Source organism: Macaca mulatta, chromosome 11 (assembly GCF_049350105.2).
Source record: "Macaca mulatta isolate MMU2019108-1 chromosome 11, T2T-MMU8v2.0, whole genome shotgun sequence".
In the NCBI taxonomy this organism is placed as follows: domain Eukaryota; kingdom Metazoa; phylum Chordata; class Mammalia; order Primates; family Cercopithecidae; genus Macaca; species Macaca mulatta.
In genome coordinates this window covers 120401316-120429290 of record NC_133416.1, presented here as the reverse complement: position 1 = coordinate 120429290, position 27975 = coordinate 120401316, and the positions used below count along the sequence as shown (strand labels likewise).

The 27975-nt window shown below is 53.6% G+C and overlaps 2 protein-coding genes across 10 annotated transcripts in view; one reads left to right on the top strand and one right to left on the bottom strand.

Moving 5' to 3' along the window:
• The first annotated feature begins 20 nt into the window (after positions 1-20).
• DDX54 (DEAD-box helicase 54) lies at positions 21-27573 on the top strand. 7 transcript variants are annotated; one of them, XR_013401468.1, is made up of 20 exons: positions 21-221; positions 5057-5186; positions 6092-6162; positions 6761-6949; positions 7066-7115; positions 8990-9031; positions 9148-9243; positions 10927-11048; positions 11149-11210; positions 11314-11445; positions 13585-13795; positions 16224-16358; positions 20394-20624; positions 20707-20780; positions 22139-22363; positions 23149-23291; positions 23378-23491; positions 24185-24289; positions 24679-24998; positions 26928-27573. XR_013401468.1 is itself a non-coding variant. In XM_001111246.5 (20 exons), exons 1-20 carry the CDS (start codon positions 48-50, stop codon positions 27187-27189), a joined length of 2652 nt encoding a protein of 883 aa, XP_001111246.2. In that variant the 5' UTR covers positions 21-47; the 3' UTR covers positions 27190-27573. The 7 variants fall into 7 exon arrangements, 6 of the variants coding, with proteins under 6 accessions (XP_001111246.2, XP_015008364.2, XP_077811369.1 ...); XM_001111246.5 differs by having other exon boundaries at positions 24679-24791; positions 26957-27573; XM_015152878.3 differs by having other exon boundaries at positions 24679-24791; positions 26954-27573.
• The window catches only part of CFAP73 (cilia and flagella associated protein 73), a 200466-nt gene continuing 199280 nt past the window's right edge, over positions 26790-27975 (bottom strand). For all 3 annotated transcript variants that reach the window (XM_077952979.1, XM_077952980.1, NM_001194263.2), the window contains 1 exon segment: positions 26790-27365. The gene's annotated coding sequence lies outside the window, so the exon portion shown is untranslated.

The window sequence follows — 27975 nt, the reverse complement described above, 5'->3', positions numbered from 1 at the left end:
CGCGCCGCAGGCCACGCCCCCTTTTGCGTTCCCAGCGCGAGGCCCGAATGGCGGCAGGCAGGCGCCCGGCGGCCGGCCCTCGGTCGAGAGCTGCCATGGCCCAGTGGAGGAAAAAGAAGGGGCTCCGGAAGCGCCGAGGCACGGCCTCCCAGGCCCGCGGCAGCGACTCGGAGGACGGCGAGTTTGAGATCCAGGCGGAAGATGACGCCCGGGCCCAGAAGGTAGGCGCGTGGGGCTGGGACGCACTTTGGGGCCCGAGACCCGGCTCCCGGCAGCGCCCCGAGGCCTCAGTTTCCCCAGCTGGGGAGTGGGCTCCGCAGAGAGTGAGGAGGGAGGCTGCCAGCCCGAGGACCGGTCTTGGGACCGCCGGCCTGAGCACGTGTCTCGGGGCTTGTCAGGCTTAGGGTCCCGCGGCTGGAGCCTGCGGGGCCTTCCTGCCGGGTTTTGGTCGCGCGTCTCTCATTGGCTGCCTCCTGCACATGGGGCGGATCCTGGTTGCCTTTCGCCCAATGAAAAGTGCCGGTGCAGAAAATCTGACTTTGAGAGTTTGGAGCGTTCTTGGGAGGTTGAGTTAAGGGAAGGACGGACTGCGTGGCTTGAGACAGTGACGCCCCCAAACCTCTGGGAAGCTAATTTAAAAATTAGCATGAGCCCGGCCAGTTTGTGTTTGTTGACCATTTACTATGTGCCAGGCTCCATGCTAAGAGCTGTACGAGCCTTATTATGTAATCCTCACACCAACGCTGTGCTAACACCACCGGCAACTGTCATCTTCATTTTTCCACAGGAGGAAATTGAGGCCTCGAGGGTTAAGAAATAGTCAAAGGCCTGGTGTAGTGGCTACACGCCTGTAAACCCAGCACTTAGGGAGGCTGAGGTGGGAGGATTGCTTGAGGTCAGGAGTTCAAGATCAGCCTGGGCAACATAGGGAGGCCCCCGACTCTACAAAAAATTAAAAAATGAGGATGGCCGCAGTGGCTCAAGCCTGTAATCCCAGCACTTTAGGAGGCCGAGGTGGGCGGATCACTTGAGGTGGGGAGTGCAAGACCAGCCTGGCCAACATGGTGAAACCCTGTCTCTACTAAAAATACAAAAATAGCCAGTTGTAGTGGCACGCGCCTGTAATCCCAGCTACTAGGGAGGCTGAGGCAGGAGAATCGCTTGAAACTGGGAGGCAGAGGTTGCAGTGAGCCAATATCGCACCACTGCACTCCAGCCTGGGTGACAGAGCAAGACTCTGTCTCAAAAAAGAAAAAAAAAAAATTAGCCTGGCGTGGTGGCGCCTGCCTGTGGTCCCAGCTCCTACAGAGGCTGACATGGGAGGATCACTTGAACCTGGGAAGCGGAGACTACAGTGAGCAGTGGCTACACACACACACACACACACACACACACACACAAAAAGGAGATCCCAGCTTTACAAAAAAAAGAAAGAAAGAAACTTGACCAAGACCCTACAGCTTGTGAGTACAAGAGCCAGGAGATTCAAACTTGGGACTGTCTGATTCCAAGGCCTGTGCCCTTTCCATTACTGAATGCTACATGTATGCACATGAGGGGACAGGTGTGAGCACCAACGGGGCAGAAGGGTTTTGGCCATTATTTCCCACAGTCCTGTTCCCAGCAGGTGCCTGGCACCAGGTAGGCTCAGGGCAAGGAGATGAGTAAGTGGGCATTTATATGAAGAGAAAGGATCAAACCCCAAGGCAGGAACTGGAGGAGACCTCATCCCACCATCTCCCTCCCCTTCCAGCCTAGCCAGCTCCTGGCACACAGTAGGTGCTCAACAAATGTAGAGAAACTACTAAAGGTAATGAACAGCACAGGTGGGCAGAGGTAGTGAGTACCAAAGAAGAGGAGTCTGTGTGTAGTTCAGACCAAGGGCGTTCTCACGGCACCGCCCTGTGTTCAAATCTGGCCCAACCTTGCACTGGCTGTGGGACATTGGAGAGGTTGCTTAACTTCTCTGTGACTGTTTCCACATCTGTAGAAGGCAAGTAAATGATTATATATGTTTCAAAGATTGTTGGCCAGGTGCCATGGCTCATACCTGTAATCCCAGCACTTTGGGAGTCGGAGGAGTGAGGATCACTTGATGTCAGGAGTTCAAGACCAGCCTGGGCAACATGGTGAGACTGCATCTACAAAAAATACAAAAATTAGCTGGGCATGGTGCTGTGTGCCTGTATTCCCAGCTACTTGGGAGACTGAGGTAGGAGGATCACCTGAGCTAGGTGAGCTGTGATTGCCCCACTGCACTCCAGCCTGGGTAACAGAGTGAAACTGTGTCTCAAAAAAAAAAAAAAAAAAAAGTTGAAAAGACGAAAGGAGGCTGGGCGTGGCGGCTCATGCCTGTAATCTGAGCACTTTGGGATGCCAACGTGAGCGGATCACTTGAGGTCAGGAGTTTGAGACCAGCCTTGCCAACATGGTGAAACCCCGTCTCTACTAAAAATACAAAAATTAACCAGGCCTGGTGGCGCATGCCTGTAGTCCACGTGCCTGTAGTCCCAGCTAGTTGGGAGGCTGAGACAGGAGAATTGCTTGAACCTAGGAGATGGAGGCTGCAGTGATCCAATATCCTCCCACTGCACTCCAGCCTGGGTGACTGAATGAGACTGTCTCAAAAAAAAAAAAAAAGACCAAAGGACATGCTGTTCATACATGCTGTTCAGTAGCTATTGCAGGTGCCTGTGTGTCCCAGGCACCTTGTTTTCATGTGCTTAGAGCAGGGGTTGACCGACCTATCAAGGGCCAGATGGTAAATCTTTTTTTTTTTTTTTTTTTTTTTTTTTGAGACGGAGTCTGGCTCTGTCACCCAGGCTGGAGTGCAGTGGCGCGATCTCGGCTCACTGCAAGCTCCGCCTCCCGGGTTTACGCCATTCTCCTGCCTCAGCCTCCCGAGTAGCTGGGACTACAGGCGCCCGCCACCTCGCCTGGCTAGTTTTTTGTATTTTTTAGTAGAGACGGGGTTTCACCATGTTAGCCAGGATGGTCTCGATCTCCTGACCTCGTGATCCGCCCGTCTCGGCCTCCCAAAGTGCTGGGATTACAGGCTTGAGCCACCGCGCCCGGCCGGTAAATCTTTTTTTTAGGTTTTATTGGGCCATATAAGATTACTGTCTTTTTTGTTTGATTTCTTTTTCCTTTCCTGCAACTCCTTAAAATGTAAAAACCGTTCTAAACTCGCAGACCGTTCAAGACAGGCCATGGCTCTGCCCTAGAGGATTGTAGTCAACCTTAGAGGGTCACAGTGAAAAGAACACAGTCTCTGAAGCCAGGGTTCACATCCCTCACCCACTACCTGCTGGCTGTGTGACCTTGGGCACGTCACTTTATCTCTGTGCCTCAGTTTCCTTCTCTGTAAAATGGACAGAACAATAGTACCCACTTCAGATTGTTGTGAGGATTAAGTGGGTTAATTTGTATGAATTCTCAGAGCAGCACCTAGCTTACAGTACATGGCCTTGTAAGTTTCAGCCACTCTTATGAATTGCTGCTCCTTAAATGCTTTTTTTAAAAATTTTTTGGTAAAGATGGGGTTTTGCCATGTTGCCCAGGCTAGTCTCGAAACTCCTGGGCTCAAATAAATGATCCACCCACCTCAGCCTCCCGGTGCTGGGATTACAGGCGTGAGCCACCACGCCTGGCCATAAATGCTATTTTTAAGAGAAAGGGGGCAGCCCTGGAGTCCAAGAAGGTTCCCCAGAGGAGGTGTCTGTATTGGATTTAGCTGTGCCAGGAGAAGTGGGTCCTGGGTGAGCAGAAAGGAGACCAGGCACAAGACAGACCAGAGATCAGAAAGGAGATTGGTTGGCGGCTCGTGGGGTGGGGGTAGGGGGCGGGAGAGCTTGGAAAAGTCTAGTACTTCACATGTAGTAGGCATTTTGATTGGCTCTTTAAAGTATTTAGGGGCTGGGTGTGGTGGTTCATGCCTGTAATCCCAACACTTTGGGAGGCCACGAAGGGAGGAATGCTTGAGGCCAGGAATTCAAGACTAGCCTGGGCAATGTAGTAAGACCTCATCTCTACCAAAAAAAAAAAAAATACAAAATTAAAAAATTAGCCAGGTGTGGTAGTATAACGCCTGTAGTCCCAGCTACTCAGAAGTCTAAGGTGGGAGAATCACTTGAGCCTAGGAGTTCAAGGCTGCAGTGAGCCATTACTGCACCACTGTACTCCAGCCTGGGTGACAGAGTGACACCCTGTCTCTTAAAAAAAAATATGTGTTTACTTTTTTTTTTTTTTTTTTTGAGACAGGGTTTCTTTCTGTCACCCAGGCTACAGGTGCAAGTGACCATACCTGGCTAATTTTTATTTTTATTATTATTATTATTTTGACACAGAGTCTTGCTGTGTTGCCCAGGCTGGAGTGCAGTGGCACGATCTCGGCTCACTGTAAACTCTACCTCCCGGGTTCAAGTGATCCTCCCACGTCACCCTCCTGAGTGGCTGGGATTACAGGCACATACCACCATGGCTGTCTAATTTTTGTACTTTAGTAGACGGGGTTTCACCATGTTGGCCTGGCTGGTCTTGAACTCCTGACCTCAGGTGATCTGCCCATCTTGACCTCCCAGTGTTGGGATTACAGGCGTGAGCCACTGCGCCAGCCAGGTATTTAATTTTGAGGGCTTTGATGGTGGTGATGATGATAGTGATAATACCACCACGTTTCTAAGCACCTTTCTAAGTTTGACACTCACCCATATATATGATCTTCACAGCACCCTGGGAGGCCTCTGCTTGTTGTCCCCATTCTCCAGGTGTGGAAGCACAGGCTCAGGGAGATTAAGTCCCTTCCCTCAGGTCTCACAGCTGGTAAGTGACAGGATTGGGATTCAAACCGAGACAGTCTATCTGCAGACCCCACTCCAGACTTCTGTCCTGTCCTGGCCCAGCCAAAGGAGAACTTACTAGCAAAAAAGTGACGTGATCTGGCGGAAGCATCATTGGCTTGAATCGGGGAGAGAGGGCAACAGCATAGCCCCCTTCCCTGCCCCCTGTGATCCCACTGTGCCTGAAATGACACTGCCTCTCTGTTCTTCCCTCCCAGCTGGGACCTGGCAGACCCCTGCCCACCTTCCCCACCTCAGAATGCACCTCAGATGTGGAGCCGGACACCCGGGAGATGGTGCGTGCCCAGAACAAGAAAAAGAAGAAATCTGGAGGCTTCCAGTCCATGGGTGGGTGCAAGTTTGGCATCGGGGACTTTGCGGGAGCGGCAGCTGGGGATCGACCCCTCCTCTGCACTCCATCACTGATGTGCACTCTGATCCCAGCACTGTGGTTGGGTAGACTAGGGTAGCAGATCTGGTCTCCCAGTCATTCAGGTCCTTCTAGCAGGGCAGTGCGCCTGACATAGGAGAGGGCAATTAGAACAGGCCTCGGAAAAGGCGATGCAGATGCAGGAACAGGCAAAGACAGTCGGGGACTTACTGCATGCAGAGGGGCATTTCAGAAGGAGGGAAAGGATGGAATAGGTTGGTGGTGTGGGGACACCTGGCTGGCCGGAATTAAAGCCTGACTGTTACTCTTTACAAATCAGTAGCAGCTAGAGCAAGGATTCAACTATCAAGACGAGTGCCGGGTATGGTGGCTCATGCTGTTATCTTAGCGTTTGGGGAGGCAGGGGTGGGATCACTTGAGGCCAGGAGTTCAAGTCCAGCCTAAGCAACAAAGCGAGCTCCCATCCATGCCCTCACCCTCTTGTCCCTCCCCACCACCTGGGTGATTCTGAAGTTTGTTCCAGACATCCTCATTGTGTCCGCACACACTTCTGAGAGGCGCAGGACCTTACCACACCTAAAACGAAGGCACAGCTTCTCAGTGTCGTCTAAGACCCCATTAGCGTTCAGAGATCCCTACTGTCTCATGACATCAAGAGTGGGTTCAATCAGAAAAGCAAATAAGGTTCAAGTGCCCCAGTCAGATCTGTCTCCTAAGTCTCATTTCACCTTTCAGTTTCTGCTTTATTGCTTTTTTTCTTGTTGTTTATCGTTGATGAAGCTGTCACTTGTCCTGTAAAGTTCTCTGTGGTTGGTGCTGCGGGGACTCCTTCGGCCCCCTGATGGTTCCATGTCTCTCCCAGGCCTAAGCTACCCGGTGTTCAAAGGCATCATGAAGAAGGGGTACAAGGTGCCGACGCCCATCCAGAGGAAGGTGAGGGGTGGGGCGGTCGACTGGTGAGGGCCAGGGAGGATTGACATGGCCCTCTTGTCTGGCCCCTTGACAGCCACCCCTTGTCCCAGCTGTCATATCTCTTGCCCCCTTTACTCTGCTGAAGCCCCAGCTAGCGTGCCCACATCCTCAGTGGAGAAGGTTGGGCCGAGCTGAGCAGAGACTCTGGGCCTTTCTGCCAGTTGAGCCTCCCAGAGGCTTCCCACAGCTAAGCCTCAGCTCAGGCAACTCGCAGCCACCTATTATCATCCAGGGATTATGATTATTGTTCTCAGATGCTTCACCCAGTGGGAGCCATCTCTCTGGGGTGCTGAGGAGGACTGGACGGGAGGTAGAGTCTGCTCTGCCTGAAGAAGGGTGTTCCAGCAATGGAAAGAGTTGGGGTAGTGAGCCGCTTATCCTTAGAGGCGTGCTAACAGGCTTTTGAAAGAATGGGCAAGAATAGGCTTAAGGCTGGGTGACAGGTGCCTGCCCATTCACTGAGATCCGTAGCACGCCCACTCCTCAGGACCTTGAAGCTCTGGATTATGTGGTATTTGGGAGGAGCTGACCCTGACCTTCCCTGCTTGTGCCTCTCTAGACCATCCCAGTGATCTTGGATGGCAAGGACGTGGTGGCCATGGCCCGGACGGGCAGTGGCAAGACGGCCTGCTTCCTCCTCCCCATGTTCGAGCGGCTCAAGACCCACAGTGCCCAGACTGGGGCCCGTGCCCTCATCCTCTCGCCCACCCGAGAGCTGGCCCTGCAGACCCTGAAGTTCACTAAGGAGGTGTGTGTGGGCTTGGGGAGAGGTGGGAGGCGAGGGCTGACTTGGGACCGGGCACAAAGGCCACGAGTGTGCTGTCATCTCACTCCTGCCCTCTCTCAATCACTTTCTCTTCTCAGCTAGGCAAGTTCACTGGCCTCAAGACTGCCCTGATCCTAGGTGGAGACAGGTAAGGTCCCTGCACCGCACGCCAGAGTTACCAACGTGCAGGCACATCTCTGTGTCTCCAGGACATTAGTTTGATTTAGCTCTGTTGCTTATTAATAATGGCAACTTCTGTGCTCATTCAAAAAAACCAACAAGACTGGGCCCAGTGGGAAATGCCTGTAATCCCAGCACTCTGGGAGGCCGAGGCGGGCAGATCCTCTGAGGTCAGGAGTTCGAGACCAGCCTGACCAATATAGTGGAACCCTGTCTGTACTAAAAATACAAAAATTAGCTGGGCGTGGTGGCGCATGCCTGTAATCCCAGCTACAGTGGAGGCTGAGAAAGGAGAATCACTTGAACCCGGGAGGTAGAGGTTGCAGTGAGCCGAGATGGCACTACTGCACTCCAACCTGGGTGACGGAGCGAGACTCTGTCTCAAAAGAAAAAGAAAAAACAAAACAAAAACCCAACAAGGCTGGTCCAGTGGTAGCAGGTTATCAGAACTTACCAACATTAGTATCATTAAAGTTGGTGTACAACCCCCTCACTGCTAAATTTGACTGGCTTAAGAAAAAAAACCAACAAAGGAAATCCTACAATAAAATGTTAAAATAAATTGTCCACAGAAGCACTGCCACTCAGAAGTTCTGATGCTCCTGAAATAGAGTCGTCAGCTCACAGGATAGACAGGTGTATCTACTTTAATATGCCTAATTGTGGGCTTGGTTTTTGTTTTTGTTTTTTGTTTGTTTATTTTGAGACAAGGTCTCGCTCTGTCACCCTGGCTGGAGTGCAGTGGCGCACTCACAGCTCACAGCAGCCTCAGCCTCCTGGGCTCAAGTGATCCTCCCACGTCAGCCTCCCCAGTAGCTGGCACTACAGGTGTGCACCACCAAGCCCAGCTAATTTTTGTGTTTTTTGTAGAGATGAGGTCTCGCCGTGTTGCTTAGGCTGGTCTTGAATTCCTGGGCTCCAGCGATCTGCTGCTTTGGCCTCCCAAAGTGTTAGGATTACAGGCATAAGCCACCATGCCTGGCCGTGGGCTGTTTGGAAGCAGAAAGCACAGGAATTGAGGGATATTTATAATAGCTCAGATTCGTAAACTGTATTATCGCCTGATGTGCAGGTACCACCCTTCCTAGGTAGTAGGTGCCACACCTGTTTTACAGATGAGCAAAATGAGGAAGTGACAGGTTAGAGCCAGGCAATGATTCCGTAGTGGAGCTGGGATCAGAATCCAGTCTCCTGCCTCATTCCATGCCTTATCCCACAGTTTCTGCCTTAAAGAGCAGCCCCTTTAAGGGAGAAAGTTTAAGGATGCTGCTGTTAACACTCTTGATTCTCAGAGAGTTTGCTTTTCAGTGCTTTTGTCTCCATTGTCATTTATTCTTTCTAAAGTTTGTGATTGTCAGAAAGGCCTCCCTGGGCTAGTCCTGGCCCAGGGCTACCCTGGCTCCTACAGGTATCCCAAGGGTGCTTCAGAGGAGGACTAAAAGTAGGGATGTGTGTCCAAAGGGTTTAAGGATGAGAGCTGACAGAGATCCGGGGAACCTGAGTTCTAGTTGGAGCTGGTAGTTCCAGGGTTAGTTGCTGGGGGCGCTGTGGGTAGAAGGCAGCTTTGTTGCTATCTGGACCAACAGAAGGAGTGAATTGAGGTCTGTAGTTGAGCCCATCTCTTTGGGGGAACTCTGTTATAACCGTTCTTTTGAATATTTCAGCTTGTATCTCTTGTCAGAGCAATGCCTTTGCCTCACCTCAGCACTGGCCTTTCCTCAGTTCCAAGCCTCGGGTGTGTGTTCCTGGGGTTGGGGTGTGCAGCCTCACCTGGACATTTGGTTATGGGAAGGGAAACCGGAGACCTCTTCTATCAAGCTAAAACCCTTCTCTCCTCTCTAGGATGGAAGACCAGTTTGCAGCCCTGCACGAAAATCCCGACATGTGAGTTTGTTGATTGGGAATGACTCCCTGAGGTCCCTTCCCAGTGGTGGGGGTGTAAGAGAACTATGGTGGTGGCCCTGGCCCTGGGGTCACCTGGCCTGTGCACCCACTTCCAGAATTATTGCCACGCCCGGACGGTTGGTGCATGTGGCTGTGGAAATGAACCTGAAGCTGCAGAGTGTGGAATACGTGGTGTTCGATGAAGCCGACCGGTAAGGCTGCAGGTCAGCCCTGAGCACTTGTGTCTGAACTGGGAAAGCGGAGGCAGAGAGGTCAACCAGAGGAAGGCTCTGCCGGGAGAGACCCGTGTGGCCAAGATCGAAGCAGTGTCTCCCCAGATGTGGGCTGCAGACCTCCTCATAAGTGGTGCTGGAGCTCGTCTGTGGGGCTCTCTGACCAATATTTATAATTTTGCATTTCAGGAGTATTGAAATAAATAGTAGGACATCTAACATGGGATTTATTTATTTATTCATTTATTTTTGAGATGGAGTCTCACTCTGTCACACAGGCTAGAGTGCAATGGCACAATCTTGGCTCATTGCAACCTCCGCCTCCCAGGTTCAAGTGATTCTCCTGCCTCAGCCTGTTGTGTAGCTGGGGTTACAAGCACACGCCACCATGCCCAGCTAATTTTGTATTTTTAGTAGAGATGGGGTTTCAACCATGTTGGCCAGGCTGGTCTCGAACTCCTGACCTCAGGTGATCCACCCGCCTCGGCCTCCCAAAGTACTGGGATTACAGGCACGAACCACAGTGCCCGGCCCCTAACGTGGGATTTCAAAGATATTTTTTTAAAAGCACAAAGTTGAGAGCATGGACTCAGGAGACAGACAGGAGTGGGATCCAGTCCTAGCTCTGCGACTTCAGCTCTGAATTTGGGCAAATCACTGGGCATCTCTGGGCCTTGGCTGCTTCAACTGCAAAATGGGGATAAAGTAGCATGTACCTCCCAGGGGTGCCGTGAGGACCCGAAGACTTGATACTTGTAAAGTACTTAGAACCCTCCCTGGCAGAGTTGGGGAGGGGGAGGTGGGGAAAGAGGGGAGGGACTGCTATCATTGATTGATTGATGGTGACAGGGTCTTGCTCTGTCGCCCAGTCTGGTGTGATGATGGCTCACTGCAGCCTCGACCTCCCAGGCTCAAGGGATCCACCCACCTTAGCCTCCTGAGTAGCTGGGGGTATAGACATTCGCCACCATGCTCAGCTAATTGTTTTCTTTGTTTTGTTTTGTTTTGCTTTGTTTTGTTTTGTTTTTGAGATGGAGTCTCGCTCTGTCACCCAGGCTGGAGTTTAGTGGTGCGATGTCGGCTCACTGCAGGCTCTGCCTCTCGGGTTCATGCCATTCTCCTGCCTCAGCCTCCCGAGTAGCTGGGACTAAAGGCGCCTGTCACCACGCCCGGCTAATTTTTTTTTGTATTTTTATTACGGGCGGGGTTTCACCATGTTAGCCAGGATGGTCTCGATCTCCTGACCTCAGGTGATCCACCTGCTTCAGCCTCCCAGAGTGCTGGGATTATAGGCGTGAGCCACCATGCCCGGCCCCAGCTAATTTTTTATTTTTTGTAGAGATGGGGTCTTGCCTAGGGTGTTCTCAAACTCCTCCTACCTTGGCCTCTCAAAGTGCTTGGATTACAGGCGTGACCCTCTGCAGTCAGCCTGGGCTGCTGTCGATTATTTCAGCATGAGTTTGTAAGAACATAACCGAGACAGATTCCAGATTTCAAGGTTATTGTTGCTTAGGATGAAGTCACGCGATAAAGTGTGAGTGGGCTGAGTTAGAGAGAGGAGCCCTGGGACACCGCAGAAGTTGTGGGGACAAGGATGGCTGAGGTTGGAACTCCAGGGAGCGGAGGCCCCCTCTGACCTGGTCTTGCCTTCTACCCTTCCAGGCTTTTTGAAATGGGCTTCGCAGAGCAGCTGCAGGAGATCATCGCCCGCCTCCCTGGGGGCCACCAGACGGTGCTCTTCTCCGCCACGCTGCCCAAACTGCTGGTGGAATTTGCCCGCGCTGGTGCGTGAGCTGGGGGTGGAGATGGGGGCTGGGGGTGGGGCTGGGGCCTGGGGGTCCAGTCCCTCTGCGACACCCCCACTCTCCCCCACGTCTCCTGCAGGCCTCACAGAGCCTGTGCTCATCCGGCTTGACGTGGACACCAAGCTCAACGAGCAGCTGAAGGTGAGGCTGCACCTGTCCTGTCCCAGGAGGGTGTGTCCAGGTGGGCCCTGCAGGCTCTGGGCCAGGATCCCAAAAGCCAACTCGTGATGCCCTCTCCCCACAGACCTCCTTCTTCCTCGTGCGGGAGGACACCAAGGCTGCCGTGCTGCTCCACCTGCTGCGCAACGTGGTGCGACCCCAGGACCAGACCGTGGTGTTTGTGGCCACGAAGCACCATGCCGAGTACCTCACTGAGGTGAGCCCAGTCCTGAGTGGCACCGTCACCTCCTTCAGCTGGAGTTTGGAGCTGCAGTTCCCTGTGCGGTCACTAGAGGGCAGCATGAGAGTGGACGAGGAACCTGGGCCTGGGCTCAAGATGGTCATTTTTATTTTTATTTTTATTTTTATTTTTATTTTTTGAGACGGAACCTCACTCTGCCATCCAGGCTGGAGTGCAGTGGCATAATCGCGGCTCACTGCAGCCTTGACCTTCCAGGCTCAAACAGTCCTCCCACCTCAGCCTTCCGAGTATTTGGGACTTCTGGTGCTTGTCACCATGCCCAGCTAATTGGTTACTTATTTTTGTATGTTGTAAAGACAGGTTCTCACTCAGTTGCCCAAGCGGGTCTTGAACTTCTGGGCTCAGGTGATCCTCCCACCTTGGCCTCCCACAGTACTGGGATTATAGGTGTGAGCCATTGTGCCCAGCCTAAACTTTTTACTATGAAAACATTTCTTTTTTTTTTTTTTTTCCTTTGGAAATGGCATCTCACTCTGTCACCCAGAGTGGGGTGCAGTGGCACAATCTCAGCTCACTGCAACCTCCACCTCCCAGGTCTGAGTGATTCTCCTGCCTCATCCTCCTGAGTAGCTGAGACTTCAGGCACCACCATGCCTGTCTAATTTTTGCATTTTTCTTAGAGACGGGGTTTTGCTGTGTTGGCGAGGCGGGTCTTGAACTCCTGACCTCAAGTGATCTGCGCATCTCAGCCTCTCAAAGTGCTGGGATTACAGGTGTAAGCCACAGCGCCTGGCCTAAACTTTTTATTGTGAGAAAATTTCAAAGACATACTAAGATCTGAAAATAATATGATGAACTCCTGGGTACTCGTTATCTAGGTACAACTGTTACCAGCTCATAGCTGGTCTTGACCTTCATCCATTATTTCCCCTTATCATCCAGGTTATTTTGAAACCTGTCCCTGCCATCCTGTCATTTTCCTGTAGATTTTTAGTGTTTGGTTTGTTTGACATCTTAAGATTGAGGCATGACCTGCATGTAGTAAGCTGTGTGAAGTGCTGTTAGCATGTGTGAGTGGCTCAGAGTTTTTTCCTATGTGTTATCCCTGTGTGACCCTCGCCTGGGTCAAAGCCTGGGGAGTCGCTGTGCCCCAGAAGGCGGGGGGCCCCTTTCTGTCAGTGCCTGCCTCCCCGTCGGCTACACCTGGGTCTGTTATCTGAGGACATGGTTCACTGGGTTTCGCTCACTCCACACACAGTTAACAACGCTCCCTCTGTGCAGCTGCTGGGGTCACCAGCGAGTAAGACCAAAATAGTCATTTTTAAATAGTTTTTTTTAGAGACAAGAGTTTTGCTCCTTTGGCCAGGCTGGAGTGTAGTGGCATGATCATGGCTTACTGCAGCCTCTGCCTTCTGGGCTCAAGTGATCCACCCACCTCAGCCTCCCAAGTACCTGGGACTCTAGGCACGAGCCATGCCTGACCATGCCAGCTCATTATTTATTGATTTATTTTTATTTTTTCTGTAGAGATGGTGTCTTGCTGTGTTACCCAGGCTAGTCTTGAGCTTCTGGGCTTAAGTGATTTTCCAGCCTTGGTCTCCTGAAATGCTGGGATTACAGGCGTGAGCCACCACGCCCAGTTTAAATAGTAATCTGTAAAGAACAGCTAGCGCCATCATGAGTGTCCCATGTTGAGACTCTGTTCTCAGCACTGTGTATACTGACTCATGTGATCCTCATAATAAGGCTACAAAGAAGGGGCAGTTATTCGTACAGATGAGGAAAATGAGGCACAGAAAGGTTTGGTAACTTGCCCAAGGTCACACAGCTTGTTTGTAGCAGAATCAGGATAAGGCCTGTGCACTGAGGTAGCATTTGCAGCTTCCCTGCACACATCATCTCTGATGAGGGCCCTCTGCACACATCATCTCTGATCCTCAGACAGCCCTGCAGAGAGGTGGGAGGTGTTGTAAGCTCCATTCCTCCCCAAACTGGCGTCACCCAGCAAGCTGGGATTCAGACCAAGGGTGCCAGACTCCAGAACCCATGGTCTTCTCTCTGCACCTCAGTGCCCGTCCCCCGCCATGGCCTGGCTTCCTTTCCTTTCTCCTCCAAGTCTCCTTCTCACTTTGTTACCATCTTTGCTCTGAGCAGCTGCTGACGACCCAGCGGGTGAGTTGCGCCCATATCTACAGTGCCCTAGACCCGACAGCCCGCAAGATCAACCTTGCCAAATTCACGCTTGGCAAGTGCTCCGCCCTCATTGTGACTGACCTGGCCGCCCGGGGCCTGGACATCCCGCTGCTGGACAATGTCATCAACTATAGCTTTCCTGCCAAGGGCAAGCTTTTCCTGCACCGTGTGGGTAAGCAGCCCGTGGCTGGCCCTGGGGCAGGCAGGGGTGCTGGATCCTGGCAGAAGCCGAGGGTACAAGGCTTAACTCCTGACACTGCATATGGGGTGGCTGTGGGCTTGTTTTAGAGACAGAGCCTTGCTGTATTGCTCAAGCTGGTCTCAAACTCCCTATTGTGCCACTGCACTGCAGCCTGGGCAACGGAGCAAGATCTTGTCTCAAAAAACAAAAAAAAGACCCAATTATTCAGATTATGGTTTTTTTGACTTTACAATAGCACCCATACAACCATTCTATTTTTTTCTTTCAGTACAGATTCAATAAGTTACATGAGATATTCAACACTTTATTTTAAAATCGGCTATGTGTGGGATGATTTTGCCTAAGGGTAGGCTAATGGAAGTGTTTGGAGCATGTTCAAGGCAGGCTGGCTGAGCTGTGACGTTTAGTGGGTTAGGTGCAGTGAGTGTATTTTTGACAGCTGTTGGGTTTATTGAGATGCAGCCCTTTGTAAGTCACGGAGCAGCTGTGGTCTCATTTCAGAGATCGCTGTTCCCCATTGCTCTTTGATGACATGGCCGTCATTTTGGTGTGCATCCATTCTTCTGATGTTTCTATTTTAAGTTGTGGTAAAGTAGACATAGCATACAATTCAGCATTTTGCCATTTCCCAGTGTGCAGTGGAGTGGCATTGAGTGTGTTCACATTGTGCAACCATCACCACCATCTGTCCCCAAAACCTTTTTTTTTTTGAGATAGAGTCTTGCTCTGTCCCCCAGGCTGGAGTGCAGTGGCATGATCTCAGCTCACTGCAACCTTCACCTCCTGGGTTCCAGCTCTTCTCTTGCATCAGCCTCCCAAGTAGTTGGGATTTCAGGTGCTTGCCATCACGCCTGGCTAAGTTTTTGTGTTTTTAGTAGAGACGGGGATTTCACCATGTTGGCCAGGGTGGTCTTGAACTTCTAACCTCAAGTGATCCGCCTGCCTCAGCCTCCCAAAGTGCTGGGATTACAGGTGTGAGCCACCATGCTCAGCCCCAGAACTTTTTCATCTTGCAAAACTGAAGCTCTACCCATCAGACAAAATCTCCTTATTCCCCTCCCATAGCCCCTGGTAACTGTTACTCTACTTTCTTTGCCTTCTTTTAATTCATAAGTGTCATATGGTGAGCACACTTCCCTCTTGTTGCTGTCTGCTGTCCCCTAGTTTTCGTTGCTGTGTGGAGGGCTGGTTCTGCATGTTCCTAGAGAGGTCCCCAGGACCCCCCAAAGGGAATTTCTTGTGCCTCACAAGACCAACAGTGCCAGTCGGACAACCTCAAATGAAATCTCCAAATGTCATAACACCTTGTTTTCCCAAGATACAGACACAAGCCAGAATATAATGCTGTGTAGGGATTTATGTATTTCATGCAAAATTGCAATCACATTGGGTGCTCTTTTTTATAACTTGCTTTTTGTTTTTTTCTTTTTACATCACCACACATAGCGAATGTTTTTTGTTTACTATGAAATGTCATTCTGTGATGGGTTGGCACATCTTTTCTGTAAGGGGCTAGACATGAAACGTTAGGCTTTGTGGACCATACTGTCTCTGTCATAACCGTTCATCTCTGCTGGTGTAGTGTGAATGCTGCCTATTCATTTACATAGACAAATGAGTGTGGCTGTGTTCCAATAAATCTTTATTTACACAGACAAGCAAGGGGCCAGGATCTTACTCTGTTGCTTGGGCTCTAGTGCAGTGGCATGGTCATAGCTCACAGTAAGCTTGAACTCCCAGATCCAAGCAATCCTCCCAGCTTAGCCTCCCAAGTACTTAGGGCTGCAGGCACACACCACCACATTTGGCTAATTTTCATTTTTTGTAGACATGGGGTCTTACTATTTTGCCCAGGTTGTTCTTGAACTCCTGGCCTCAAGTGATTCTCCTGCCTTAGCCCCTCAAAGTGCTGTGATTACAGGCGGGTGCCACTAGCCTGGCCCTGTAGGCTGCAGTTTGCCCACTCTTTTTCTGAGCTGTTTAATTCCCCACTGTGTGGCCATCAGCTAATTCACTTAACCAGTCCTCTATCCTTGAGCCTTTAGTTCCAAACTTGGGGCTCTCCTAGTCAGGGCCATACTAAACCTCCTTGTGTGTGAATCTTTGCATCTTTGGGGGCAATTCTCAAAAGTGGGGGCACTGAAGAGTCGATCATGCTCATGAGCAGGCCTTTGCTGTATTTCTGCTAGTCTCCCAGGGCACCGTGTCAGCTTGACCACATTCTCACAGATCAACCCAGAGACCATGATTGAACTTCCCTGTGCATAGGTGGGGAGAGCAGCTATGGGAGTTCGAGGCCTGGCCAGGCTCACCCGCTCAGGATCTGGTCTGTGGGACTCATGCTGGGTCCAGGTTCTTCTAGTTTGCTTAATTAAGCTTGAACGTCTCCTTGCTGCAGGCCGTGTGGCTCGGGCTGGCCGAAGTGGCACAGCCTATTCCTTGGTGGCCCCTGACGAAATTCCCTACCTGCTGGATCTGCACCTGTTCCTGGGCCGCTCCCTTGCCCTTGCCCGACCCCTCGAGGACCCCTCAGGTGAGTGGAGGCTGGGTGGGGTTAGGGGTCTCCATAGAGTTCATGGGCCCTATTTTGGCTGTGGGAGGAGGTGGGGCTGAGTTTGACCCCAGGAGAAGATGATTCCTTATTTTATTTTATTTTATTTTATTTTTATTTCATATTTTTTGAGACGGAGTCTCGCTCTGTTGCCTAGGCTGGGGTGCAGTGGTGTGATCTTGGCTTACTGCAACCTCTGCTTCCCAGGTTCAAGCCATTCTCTTGCCTCAGCCTCCCAAGTAGCTGGGACTACAGATGCCTGGCTAATTTTTTATTGTATTTTTAATAGAGACAGGGTTTTACCATGTTGGCCACGCTGGTCTCGAACTCCTGACCTCAGGTGATTCACCCACCTCCCAAAGTGCTGGGATTACAGGTGTGAGTCACTGCTCCCGACTGATTCCTTTTATTTTTTAATGAGACGGGGTCTTACTCTTGCCCAGGCTGGAGTGCAGTGGTGCAGTCACGGCTCGCTGCAGCGTCCAACTCCTAGGCTCAAGCAAGCCACTGTGCCTGGCTAATCCCTCTATTTTAAACTCAGGATTTCCCACAACAATCCAGATTTCTGGTATCTACTAGGAAACGGTTGGATCTGGGTGCTAAGCTGTGGCGCCCCCATTAGACAGGCTCCCTGGTCCCCTGCAGCCCCTGCCTGCCTCCCTTTCCTGTTGGTATAGCCTGTCCAGCCCCTGCATGCATCTAGTGTGTGACCCTATACTTGACTGAGTTTTCAGGGGAGCACAGGGGGCGGGGAGGGAGGCTGAGGCACCTTTAGACCAAGCCCAAAGGACTTTCCTCCTTCCTTCCTTCCTTCCTTCCTTCCCTCCTTCCTTCCTTCCTTCCCTCCTTCCCTCCTTCCCTCCTTTTCTTTTTTTTTTTTTTTTTTTTTTTTTTTTGAGACAGAGTCTCGCTTTGTCGCCCAGGCTGGAGTGCAGTGGCCAGATCTCAGCTCACTGCAAGCTCCGCCTCCCGGGTTTACGCCATTCTCCTGCCTCAGCCTCCCGAGTAGCTGGGACTACAGGCGCCCACCACCTCGCCCGGCTAGTTTTTTGTATTTTTTAGTAGAGACGGGGTTTCACCATATTAGCCAGGATGGTCTCGATCTCCTGACCTCGTGATCCGCCCGTCTCGGCCTCCCAAAGTGCTGGGATTACAGGCTTGAGCCACCGCGCCCGGCCTCTTTCTTTTCTTTCTTTTCTTTCTTTTCTTTCATTGAGACAGAGTTTCGCTCTTGTTGCCCAGGCTGGAGTGCAATGGCGCAGTCTCGGCTCACCACAACTTCCACGTCCTGGGTTCAAGCAATTCTCCTGCCTCAGCCTCCTGAGTAGCTGGGACTACAGGCACACACCACCACGCCCAGCTAATTTTGTGTTTTTAGTAGAGACAGGGTTTCACCATGTTGGCTAGGCTGGTCTCGAACTCCTGACCTCAGGTGATCTGCCCGCCTCGGCCTCCCAAAGTGCTGGGATTACAGGTGTGAGCCACTGTGCCCGGCCACCCACAGGACGTTTCTGTATACACCCTAGAGTGGGAATGCATGGGACAGACAACAGGAATCACCATGGCCTCCATCTATGGGCCTCCAACTGTGGGCTTCCACCTGCAGTCCTGCTGGTTCCCGGGCCCTGTATACATCTTGCCTCATTTGTCCATCTGTGCTGGAGGGAGGGCTGTCAGTCACCTCCGCTTCACAGATGAGAAAACGGCTCTGACAGGCCTACCCGCGTGCACACCGCAGGAAGGTGGGGAGCTAAGATTCAGAGCTCCGGGCCCCCTTCTCCTTGGCTGTTCACTCTTGGCAGCCAGTGGTGATCTCTGTCCAGGCTGTGGCCCCCTCAGGTGACCGTGTGGCCCTGCAGTGTCCCAGCCCATGCCTGGAGGCAGCTGGAAAGCAGACTCTGCAGTGGAGAGTCTGGGGTCAGATGCAAGGGCACAGGAAAGGGCTGTGGGGCCTGGCCGGGGTCAGGGGCAGCCTGTGCAGTCACCGGAGGTGGAGGCCTCATTGGGCGCCACACAGGGGTGAATTGGAGGGGGCATTTCAAAGCATTTTCCTGGGAGCGAAGCCGAGAGTGCAAGGGCCAAGTGAGGGAGGTGTGAGCACAGCCCCACCCAGCAGCCCCAGGGACCCGGTGACAGGCAGGAGCAGAAGGAAATGGACCCTGCACCCAGGGCCTGCTCAGGGCTAGAGGCAGCACGCAGCCCTGTGCAGGCTTTACAGATCTCCGACCTTCTGGGTTGAGAGCTGTGCATGGGTGTGGGAGGGGCAGAGGGAGGGAAGGAGCCTCCCACAATGTCCAGGCAGAAACCACCCCCGGTGCAGTTAGCTTTTAGGGAGAGACATCCTGCTTTTGCTCCAGAGCTAGCCAGGGGTCAGCAGGGCCCAGCACGTGCTTAATCTGGAGAGATGGGAAGAGGGCAGGCTCCTGACCCAGTGCAGGGTTTGGTTTCCGACCCTGACCCTCACCATGTGCCCCTGGGCCAATCTCTAAACCTCCAGGAGCCTCAGTTTCCTCATCTCTAAAATGGACTCATCAGGGCCTTTCTTGCAAGATTGGCCAAATGTTGGTAATTGACGGTGGGTGATGGGCCCATGAGGTCCATCACACTCTTCCCTCGGCTTTTTGTGTTTTTCTTTCATTGTTTTGCCTTTTTTTTTTTTTTTTTTTTTTTTTGAGAGGGGCTCACTCTGTCACCCAGGCTGGAGTATAGTGGCATGATCACAGCTCACTGCACCCTTGACCTCCTAGGCTCAGGCAGTCCTCCTACCTCACCCTCTTGAGGAGCTGGGAATACAGGCAGGTCCACCATGCCTGGATGATTTTTTAGTTTTTGTGGAGATGGGGGTCTCACTATGTTGCCCAGCTGGGTCTTGAACTCCTGCACTCAAGTGATTCTCCATCTGTGCTGGAGGCTTCCAAAGTGCTGGGATTACAGGTGTGAGCCGCCGTGCCTGGCTTACGGTTGTAGATGTCCTGTAGTAGAAAGTCAGAACGTGACGACAAAAGAAAGCACGTACTTTCCTCATATTTTTGGTGTGAGGTAAAGGAGATGATGATGATGAACTCAGCACAGTGCTTGCACATAGGAAGCCTGTGTCCCCGGCATCCTCTGCTCTTACTGTTGCTGTTACTTATTACCGTAAGTATCGCTGTTGCTAGTATGGACTCTTCCTAGATTGAATCCTGTCTCTGCAACTGACTCATTTGACAGTCCTGGTAGCAACTGAACCACACTAAGCCTCAGTTTTCATATCTGTAGAACAGGGTTGCTGTGGAAATTGAATTTCTAATGCTGGAGTCAGCAAAGTTGCTGTTGGTTGTTTTTTGTTTTAGTTTTTTGTTTTTAAGAGAGACAAAGTCTTGTTCTGTCGCCCAGGCTGGAGTACAGTGGCGCTATCATGGCTTACTGCAGCCTTGGGCTCCCAGGCTCAAGTGATCCTCCTGCCTCACCCCATGAGTAATTGAGAGACTACAGGTGCACACCACCATGCCCGGCTAATTTAAAATTTTTTTTGTAGACATGGAGTGTCACTACATTGCTCAGGCTGGTCTCCAATTCCTGGCCTCAAGTGATCCTCCTGCCTCAGCCTCCGAGAACTCTGAGATTATAAGCATGAGCCACCGTGCCCGGCCAACAAAGTTTTGTTTTTAGAGCCAGATAGTACATATTCTAGACTCTGTGGGCCATGTGATCCAGGGTGGCTCTTCAACCCTGGCCTTGTAGTGCAAAAACAGCCAGAGACCATGCATCAGCGAGTAGTGCAGCTGTGCTCCCGTAGAGCCATTTACAGAAGCAGCAGGCAGCTGGCCGGCCGGCCGCGGTTTGTTGACCCCTGTCGGTGTATTCAAGTGTCTGGCTCTCTAGCTCCTCCGTAAGTGCTGGTGTTCTTTGCAGTGATTATTTTGTAGCCATTTACCTGTGATTGTGGAGCCAGGGTGAGACCCAGGAATGGTGGTCGGGCAGCGGACAGGCGGGCTGGACTGAAAGACCCCTGACAAGGTGCTGTGTGGGGTGCAGGTGCGGCCGGTGTGGATGGCATGCTGGGTCGGGTGCCACAGAGTGTGGTGGACGAGGAGGACAGTGGCCTGCAGAGCACCCTGGAGGCATCGCTGGAGCTACGGGGCCTGGCCCGCGTAGCCGACAACGCCCAGCAGCAGTATGTGCGCTCGCGCCCAGCGCCCTCACCCGAGTCCATCAAGAGGGCCAAGGAGCTGGACCTTGTGGGGCTGGGCCTGCACCCCCTCTTCAGTGAGTCCTTCTACAGGTAGGGGTGGCAGGTGGGTCTTGCTGACCCCACCCACAGCCTGACACCTCACTGCTTTCCCACCAGGCTCGCGTTTTGAGGAGGAGGAGCTTCAGCGGCTGAGGCTGGTGGACAGCATCAAGAACTACCGCTCCCGGGCGGTGAGTGGGGCTGGGCGGAGACCACGCTCTGAGTCCTGGCTCAGTGGAGGCCAGAGACAGATGGCCCGTGGCCTGGGGTCACACAGTGACAACGGTGGTGCCATGACTCAGATTGCAGTCCTGACCCCCAGCAGGACCCCAGCAGGGATTTTCATCTGAGCTTATATCTTAACCTGCAGCCTTGGCTCTGACAGCCTCTCTTGAGATGCCCCTTGTTCTGGAACCATCCCTGCTGGCCCACAGCAGGTGGCATGGGGCAGCCATTCCCTAGCACTTAACAGATGGTTCATGAGGGGAAGTGACATGCTCCCGGTCTGTTAGAGGCCTGAAGAGCTTGTTTTCCTGAGCTTCCTTCCCTCCTTCCCAACTGTTGACTCCCATTAGGCACCCCATCTTGTGCATATGGAAGGGGATGCACAAAAGGAAAAACCTACTCGGGAATGAGTAAGCTTGCCAGCCAGCTGGGATCAGGAGAGGAGCTGTCATGGTTAAGAGCGCCAGTTTTGAAGTCAAATGGACTTGGGTTAACAAGCTATGGTTTTTCCTAGCATGTGACCATGGGCTGGTTACTCACCCTCTCTGGGTTTTTGTTTTTGTTTGTTTTTGAAACAGGGTCTTGCTTTGTCACCCAGGCTGGAGTGCAGTGGTGCAATCATGGCTCACTGCATCCTTGACCTCCTGGGCTCAAGTGATCCTCCTATCTCAGCCTCCTGAGTAGCTGGGACTACAGGTGCATGCCACCACACATGGCTAATTTTTTTATTTTTTGTAGAGATGAGGTCATGTCATGTTGCCTAGACTGGTCTCAAACTCCTAGGCTCAGGTGATCCTCCTGCCTCAGCCTCCCAAAGTGCTGAGATTACAGGCGTGAGCCATGGTACCTGGCCTGGGTCTCTCTTTGTGTTTTTGTTTTATTTTTGAGATAGAGTCTCGCTCTGTTATCCAGGCTGGGGTGCAGTGGTACAATCTCGGCTCACTGCAACCTCTGCCTCCTGAATTCAAGTGATTCTCCTGCCTCAGCCTCGTCAGTAGCTGGGACTACAGGTGCCCACCACCACACCTGGCTAATATTTGTATCTTTAGCAGAGATGGGGTTTCACCGTGTTGGCCAGGCTGGTGTCGAACTCCTGACCTCAAGTGATCCTCCTGCTTCAGCCTCCCAAAGTGCTGGGATTACAGGCATGAGCCACTGCGCCTGGCCTGGGTCTATCTAATTGTGAAGTGCAGATAATGAGAGTGCCCACCTTGGACACTGGGGAAGACTTGGGGAAGAATGCCAATAGGGAGCCCACCAAGTGGTAAGGGTGGGGTTAGGGGTAGGAGGCTGGTGGGCAAAGGACTGGGTGTCCCCTCCACAGACTATATTTGAGATCAACGCCTCCAGCCGAGACCTGTGCAGTCAGGTGATGCGCGCCAAGCGGCAGAAGGACCACAAGGCCATCGCCCGCTTCCAGCAGGGACAGCAGGGGAGGCAGGAGCAGCAGGAGGGCCCAGTGGGCCCAGCCCCGAGCTGCCCAGCACTGCAGGAGAAGCAGCCTGAGAAAGAGGAGGAGGAGGAGGAGGAGGCGAGAGAGAGTGTGGAGGTACAGGTTCCACCCTGGGGACCCTGGACCTGGGGTACAGGGAAGGGGTGGCTAAGTCGCAGCAGCCCATGAAGCTGTTCTAGGGGCTTTGAGCAGTGGATGGAGGTGGATGCTGTCAGCTTCCCATCTGCAGAGTCGGGGTATGGTTCTTGTCCACTGTCCCTCGTTTAAAACTGGGGCCAGATCTTTAGCCTGAGAAGCTGTGTACAACATGACACCCTCAGTGGGGTCCAGGGCATCACCAGCCACCAAACACATCAGGGCTTCTGCAGTGAGACGTGCGGGTCTCACTCAGAGGGAGGACCATGAAGTGTCCCATTCACCTGGTAGGTGGGTCTTGGGCCTGCGTGTCCCCCAGGATGTCCCTCTCTCATGTTTTGTTTAGACAGAGGGTTCAGTAGCCTAGAAGACCAGCTGGAGACCCCTGACCTAGTCCACGTTGTTCAGAGCAGGCCAGGCGCAGAGAGGGGCAGGGCCGGCTGTTACACAGCCTGGAGCGCGGAGCTGGAATGGGGAGTTGGGTCTCCCCCAGCCGGCACTCTCTCCCTTACCTAGCTGTCCTGCCTCTGCTGGTCCCTGAGGCAGGGGTTGCGCTGTGTGTGCAGATGAGGAAACTGAGGGTCCCACAGGAGACACTGTCACCCAGCTAAGAAATGGCAAAGTGAAGCTTTGAAAGTCCCCGGGAAGCCACTGGCCCCTGTGGCCAGGGTGGTGGGTAGGGAGGCTGTGGGGACTCCCCAGGGGGCTACAGGCATGACGCTGGGCCTCGGTCCGTGCTCTGCCAGGACATTTTCTCAGAGGTCATGGGCCGGAAGCGGCAGCGGTCAGGACCCAACAGGGGAGCCAAGAGGCGGAGGGAGGAGGCCTGGGAGCGGGACCAGGAATTCTACATCCCCTACCGGCCCAAGGACTTCGACAGCGAGCGGGGGTGAGTGGCTGGCTGGGTCCTGGGTGGGGCAGGCAGGTCTGCTGGATCCCATCAATCCAGTTAGGTCTCCCACCTTCCCCCTGCAGCCTGAGCATCAGCGGGGAAGGGGGAGCCTTCGAGCAGCAGGTGGCTGGTGCTGTCCTGGACCTGATGGGGGACGAAGCCCAGAACCTGACGAGGGGCCGGCAGCAGCTCAAGTGGTGAGTGAGCGAGTGACCCACCCATCCATGCCCCAGGTGAGTGAGCGAGTGACCCACCCATCCATGCCCCGGGTGAGTGAGCGAGTGAGCCGCCCATCCATGCCCGGGGTGAGTGAGCAAGTTAGCTGCCCCTCCATCATCCCTGCCTGGGGTGAGTGAGCGAGTGAGCTGCCCCTCATGCCAGCAGGCAGGGTGAATTCCCTGACGTCCTCACTCCCATCTGATCCTGGACAGCCTGGATTATGACCTGGCTGTCCCCCATGTGACCACTCACAGCAGGTGTGATGGCCCCTGGCTGTTCTGTCACCTTGATTTGATCACACACCACAGAGATCTTGACCCCGTCTATCCTTTTTGCTGGCAAGTCTTTCTAGACAGGGCTCAGGACCCATTTGTTCAGGAGGACTCTAGCGTCTAGAGAATGTATGTGACTCAACCAAGGGTCACAGCTGGAAAGGGGGAGGGGATTGGAAACCCTCCAGGAGGCCCTTGTCCCTGAGCCAGGCCCCAGTGCTGGCGGCAGTCCTCTGACCTTTATTGAGCGCCAACTGCATGCCAGACATGGCTGCACTGCTTTCTTTTAATGCTCCAACAACCTGACAAGAGGGTCGGGTGAGGAGACAGGCCCTGAGCGGGAACCGGCACTCCAAGCGTTTCCCTCCACGGCAGCCGTCCCAACTCCCTCTCCTGCAGGGACCGTAAGAAGAAGCGGTTTGTGGGAAAGTCAGGACAGGAAGACAAGAAGAAGATTAAGACAGAGAGTGGCCGCTACATCAACAGCTCCTACAAGCGAGACCTGTATCCTGAGGGGCGTGGCCAGGGAGGGGCGGGGCCGAGCAGCTTCAGCAGCAGCAGCTCCAATTAAGTGGGACCTGGGGGCGGGGCCGGGGATGAGGGGCCGGAGCTGAGCGGCTTCAGCAGCCGCATCTCCAATAAGTGGGACCTGTGCTGGGGGCGGGGCCCAGCAGCTTCAGCAGCAGCATCTCCAATAAGTGGGACCTGTGCTGGGGGCGGGCCCAGCGGCTTCAGCAGCCGCATCTCCAGTAAGTGGGACCTGTGTGCTGGGGGCGGGCCCAGCAGCTTCAGCCGCGACTGGGATAACAGAACTGTGTCTGCTGGGGCGGTGTGGGGAGGAGCCTTCTCCCGTCCCAGGGGCTTCACGCAGCTTCCTTAACGAGGTTTCCCAGCTATCAGAAGTGGAAACAGAAACAGAAAATTGATGATCGTGACTCGGACGAAGAAGGAGCATCTGACCGGCGAGGCCCAGAGCGAAGAGGTGGGAAGCGAGGCCGTGGCCAAGGTGAGAGCCAGGGAGGGTGGGGAGTATGGGTGCACAGGTAGGTAGAGCAGTTATGGTCAGATTAGGGTAACACTGAGGCACGGGTGCAGGGGCTACTGCAGAGCCCCAGAGCTCGGTGTGTTGGGGTATGCTGCCAAAACCCTGGGTCCCTCCATGATCCCCCCACCCAACCCCCACACCCACAGGTTCCCCCTTCCTACTATCCCGGTCTCTGATGGTCACGAGCATCACCTGACAGGCGCTGGGAAGCACCGTGCCCCTCAGGTGCCTTGTCCCCGACCTCTGGCCACTTCACAGATGAAGCCACGGGGATGACTTCTGGTAGATGCCCTGTTCACCTAATTAAGCCTATTGTCTAAAATCCTAGAGAACTCGGGAGGTGGAACCTTGTGGGAATGCTGCTATGTGGGCCATTTTCACCTGCAAAAATGGCATCTGCATGTGGTTCGACCTGACAGAGTGGGCATGAATTGAACCCCTGTGGCATCCTCAGGAGTGACGTTCTTTTTAGCAATGCTGTGGGGAAGTTCATGTCACCAAAGACGCAGTCAGAAGCAGCTTTGGTTCCGGGAGGAGGCGATCACGGGGGATGCTGAGGAAGATACTTCCTCGAAATGTGGGTTGGCAAATAGTACATTTGGTCATTTGAGGACTTCGACCTCTTTAATCTGGCCTGGGTCCCTCAGCCAGTAAAAGGCTAAGGTGGATTTGAAGCCGGCTCTGTCTACCAGAGCCTGTGCTTAAGGGCTGCTGTCAGGGAGGGGCTCCCACTTGCTGGGTGCAGGCAGGCTGTGTCCTGGAAGGCCACACATGACCTGGGAGGCAAGGTGACTGCGAATACCCATTTTACAGGCCGGGAAACAGGTGCCTTATGAGGGCTGTGACTGAACCTGAGTCACCCAGCTGCCCAAGGCTCCCACCTGGGACCTTCCCTGGGGAGAGGGGAGTTTGGGACCATGTCCTGGGTCTCTCTCAGATGGCGTTACCCACTGCTGTGTCCCTCCACCTTCTGGGGCTGGTCACTGCCTTCTCTGGGTGTCTCTGTGAGCCTGCGTGCATTTGCCTGGGCCTGTTCTCTGTGGCTCCTCCCCCTCCAGCTCTCCCATCTGTGGGAGTGTCTCCTTGTCAGCGTGGCTGGGTGGGGACCACCCACACCTCACTTCTCAGCCTGTTTTTACCTGAGTGAAACAGCAGCTTCTGCTGTGAGCAGTGCCGTGCAGTGGGCGGGCAGGGGCTGGGGAGATGGGGGCGACCTATGGGCTTTGGGAGAAAGCAGCTGTTCTTCCTTTTTTGTCCTCATTGGAGGTGATAGGTCCTGCGAGGCACCCTGGCTCCACTGGAGACAGCTGGGAACACCCCAATGGTCATCCCTCTAGGAGCGCTGGGGAGGCTGCTGTTATGAATGGGGAGGAGGAGGAGGACACAGGACTTAGTGGGAGCCAGGGAGGGTGGTGCTTGCCTCCCGGAGAACTAGAAGAATGGACTACCTGATGCCCACCTGTCGGGCTAGGGCAGGGCCGCTGACCTCTGCTGCTGCTGCTTTGCTGTGTGACCTCAGACAAGTCCCTCTCCCTCTCTGGCCTTCTCTGATTCCTCTCCCACCTAAAGGAAGGTTCATCTACACCCTCTTTTCATCTAACAAGCCTAGAGCATGGTGTCCATGGAGACAGAGGCTGAGGTCTGTTTCGGTTACTATGGGGGGCCTCAGAGCGTGCAGTAGCAGTAGGTGTGCTGTGGAAACATACACTCCTTGGTTGGAGAATTTTTAATAGTAACAGTCATGCCTAAAAGGCTCTCACTATGGGCCAGGCCTTGTTCTGAGCACTTGATACCATGGAAATGCATTTTCTCTTCACCCATGAAGGAGGTGCTGTGATTTATAATTCACAGATGGGGAAACTGAGGCACAGAGCCGTTTACTGACTTGCCCAGGCTCCAAGAGGTCACAGCTGGGATTTGAACCCCAGCAGTTCTGGCCCCGTGTTATTGACCACTCCATGAGGCTGCCTAAAACTTTATTAGCCACCTACTGTGTACAGACACTGGGCCACAGCAAGAAGCACAGAACAGGAGTAGGGACAGGGAAGGAGTCTGCGAGCTTCTGGGAGGAGGGGATCTTGGGAGTGATTCCGACAGCTGAGCTCCCTGAATCCCTGTCCCAGCAGGTGCATCCCGGCCCCACACCCCAGGCACCCCTGCAGGCTGCGTCCGCCCGGAACTCAAGACCAAGCAGCAGATCCTGAAGCAGCGGCGCCGGGCCCAGAAGCTGCGCTTCCTGCAGCGTGGTGGCCTCAAGCAGCTCTCTGCCCGCAACCGCCGCCGCGTCCAGGAGCTGCAGCAGGGCGCCTTCGGCCGGGTCGCCCGCTCCAAGAAGGGCAAGATGCGGAAGAGGATGTGAGGACCGGGACCCAGCTCCGTGGCTCCTTGATTGGCCTTAGGGTGGGCATCGGCAGACGTTCCTGTGCACCACTGTGTGCCTGGCCCAGTGCTGGGCACTGGGGGCACTCCCTGCAGGAGCCATCGTCCGTGAAAAGGAGCACTGTATGGCCACGGAAGGGCAGCAGCTGCGTCAGCCTAAGACAGAGACATTTGAGCAGGGCCTTGAAGGGTGTGTAGGAGTTCGGCAGCAAAGCCAGGCAGGCCAAGACCTGAGTTGGCAACTCAGCTGCTGCTGCTTCCATGTGTTCTGGGTTCAGAGGTCATGGCTGCACCAGTCAGAGCCCTGAGTGCCTCAGGGTTTGGCGATGGAATTTTTAATATAATAAATCTTTGTTGAGCACTGCTGGTGGGCCAGGAGTGCAGTCTACTTGGGGAGTTGGAATGGAGAGACCCAGGTACTAAAATCCCAGCTAATGTGGCAGAGGAGTTGTGGGTCTCCCCAGGGTAGGTTCTGCTGCTGTGTCCATTTAGCGATGAGGAAATTGAGGCTCAGAGCACAAGCCAGGTGCCGGAGGTGGGAGTTGGTCCGCCTTCCTCCCACCGGGACATGGTCGCAGCTGGGAGTGGGCTGTGGGAGGGGAACAGGATGTGCAGCCCCGGGGCAAGGGCACAGCTGTTCCCCTCTGGCTATGAAGAGGTTAACTCGGCCCCTCCACACCTGGAGGTCAGAACCTGGCCTGCCCTCTGTCTTCTCACCACCCACCCCCTGTTTGAGGTTCTGAGAAGGTCAAGGGTGGCCCTAGCA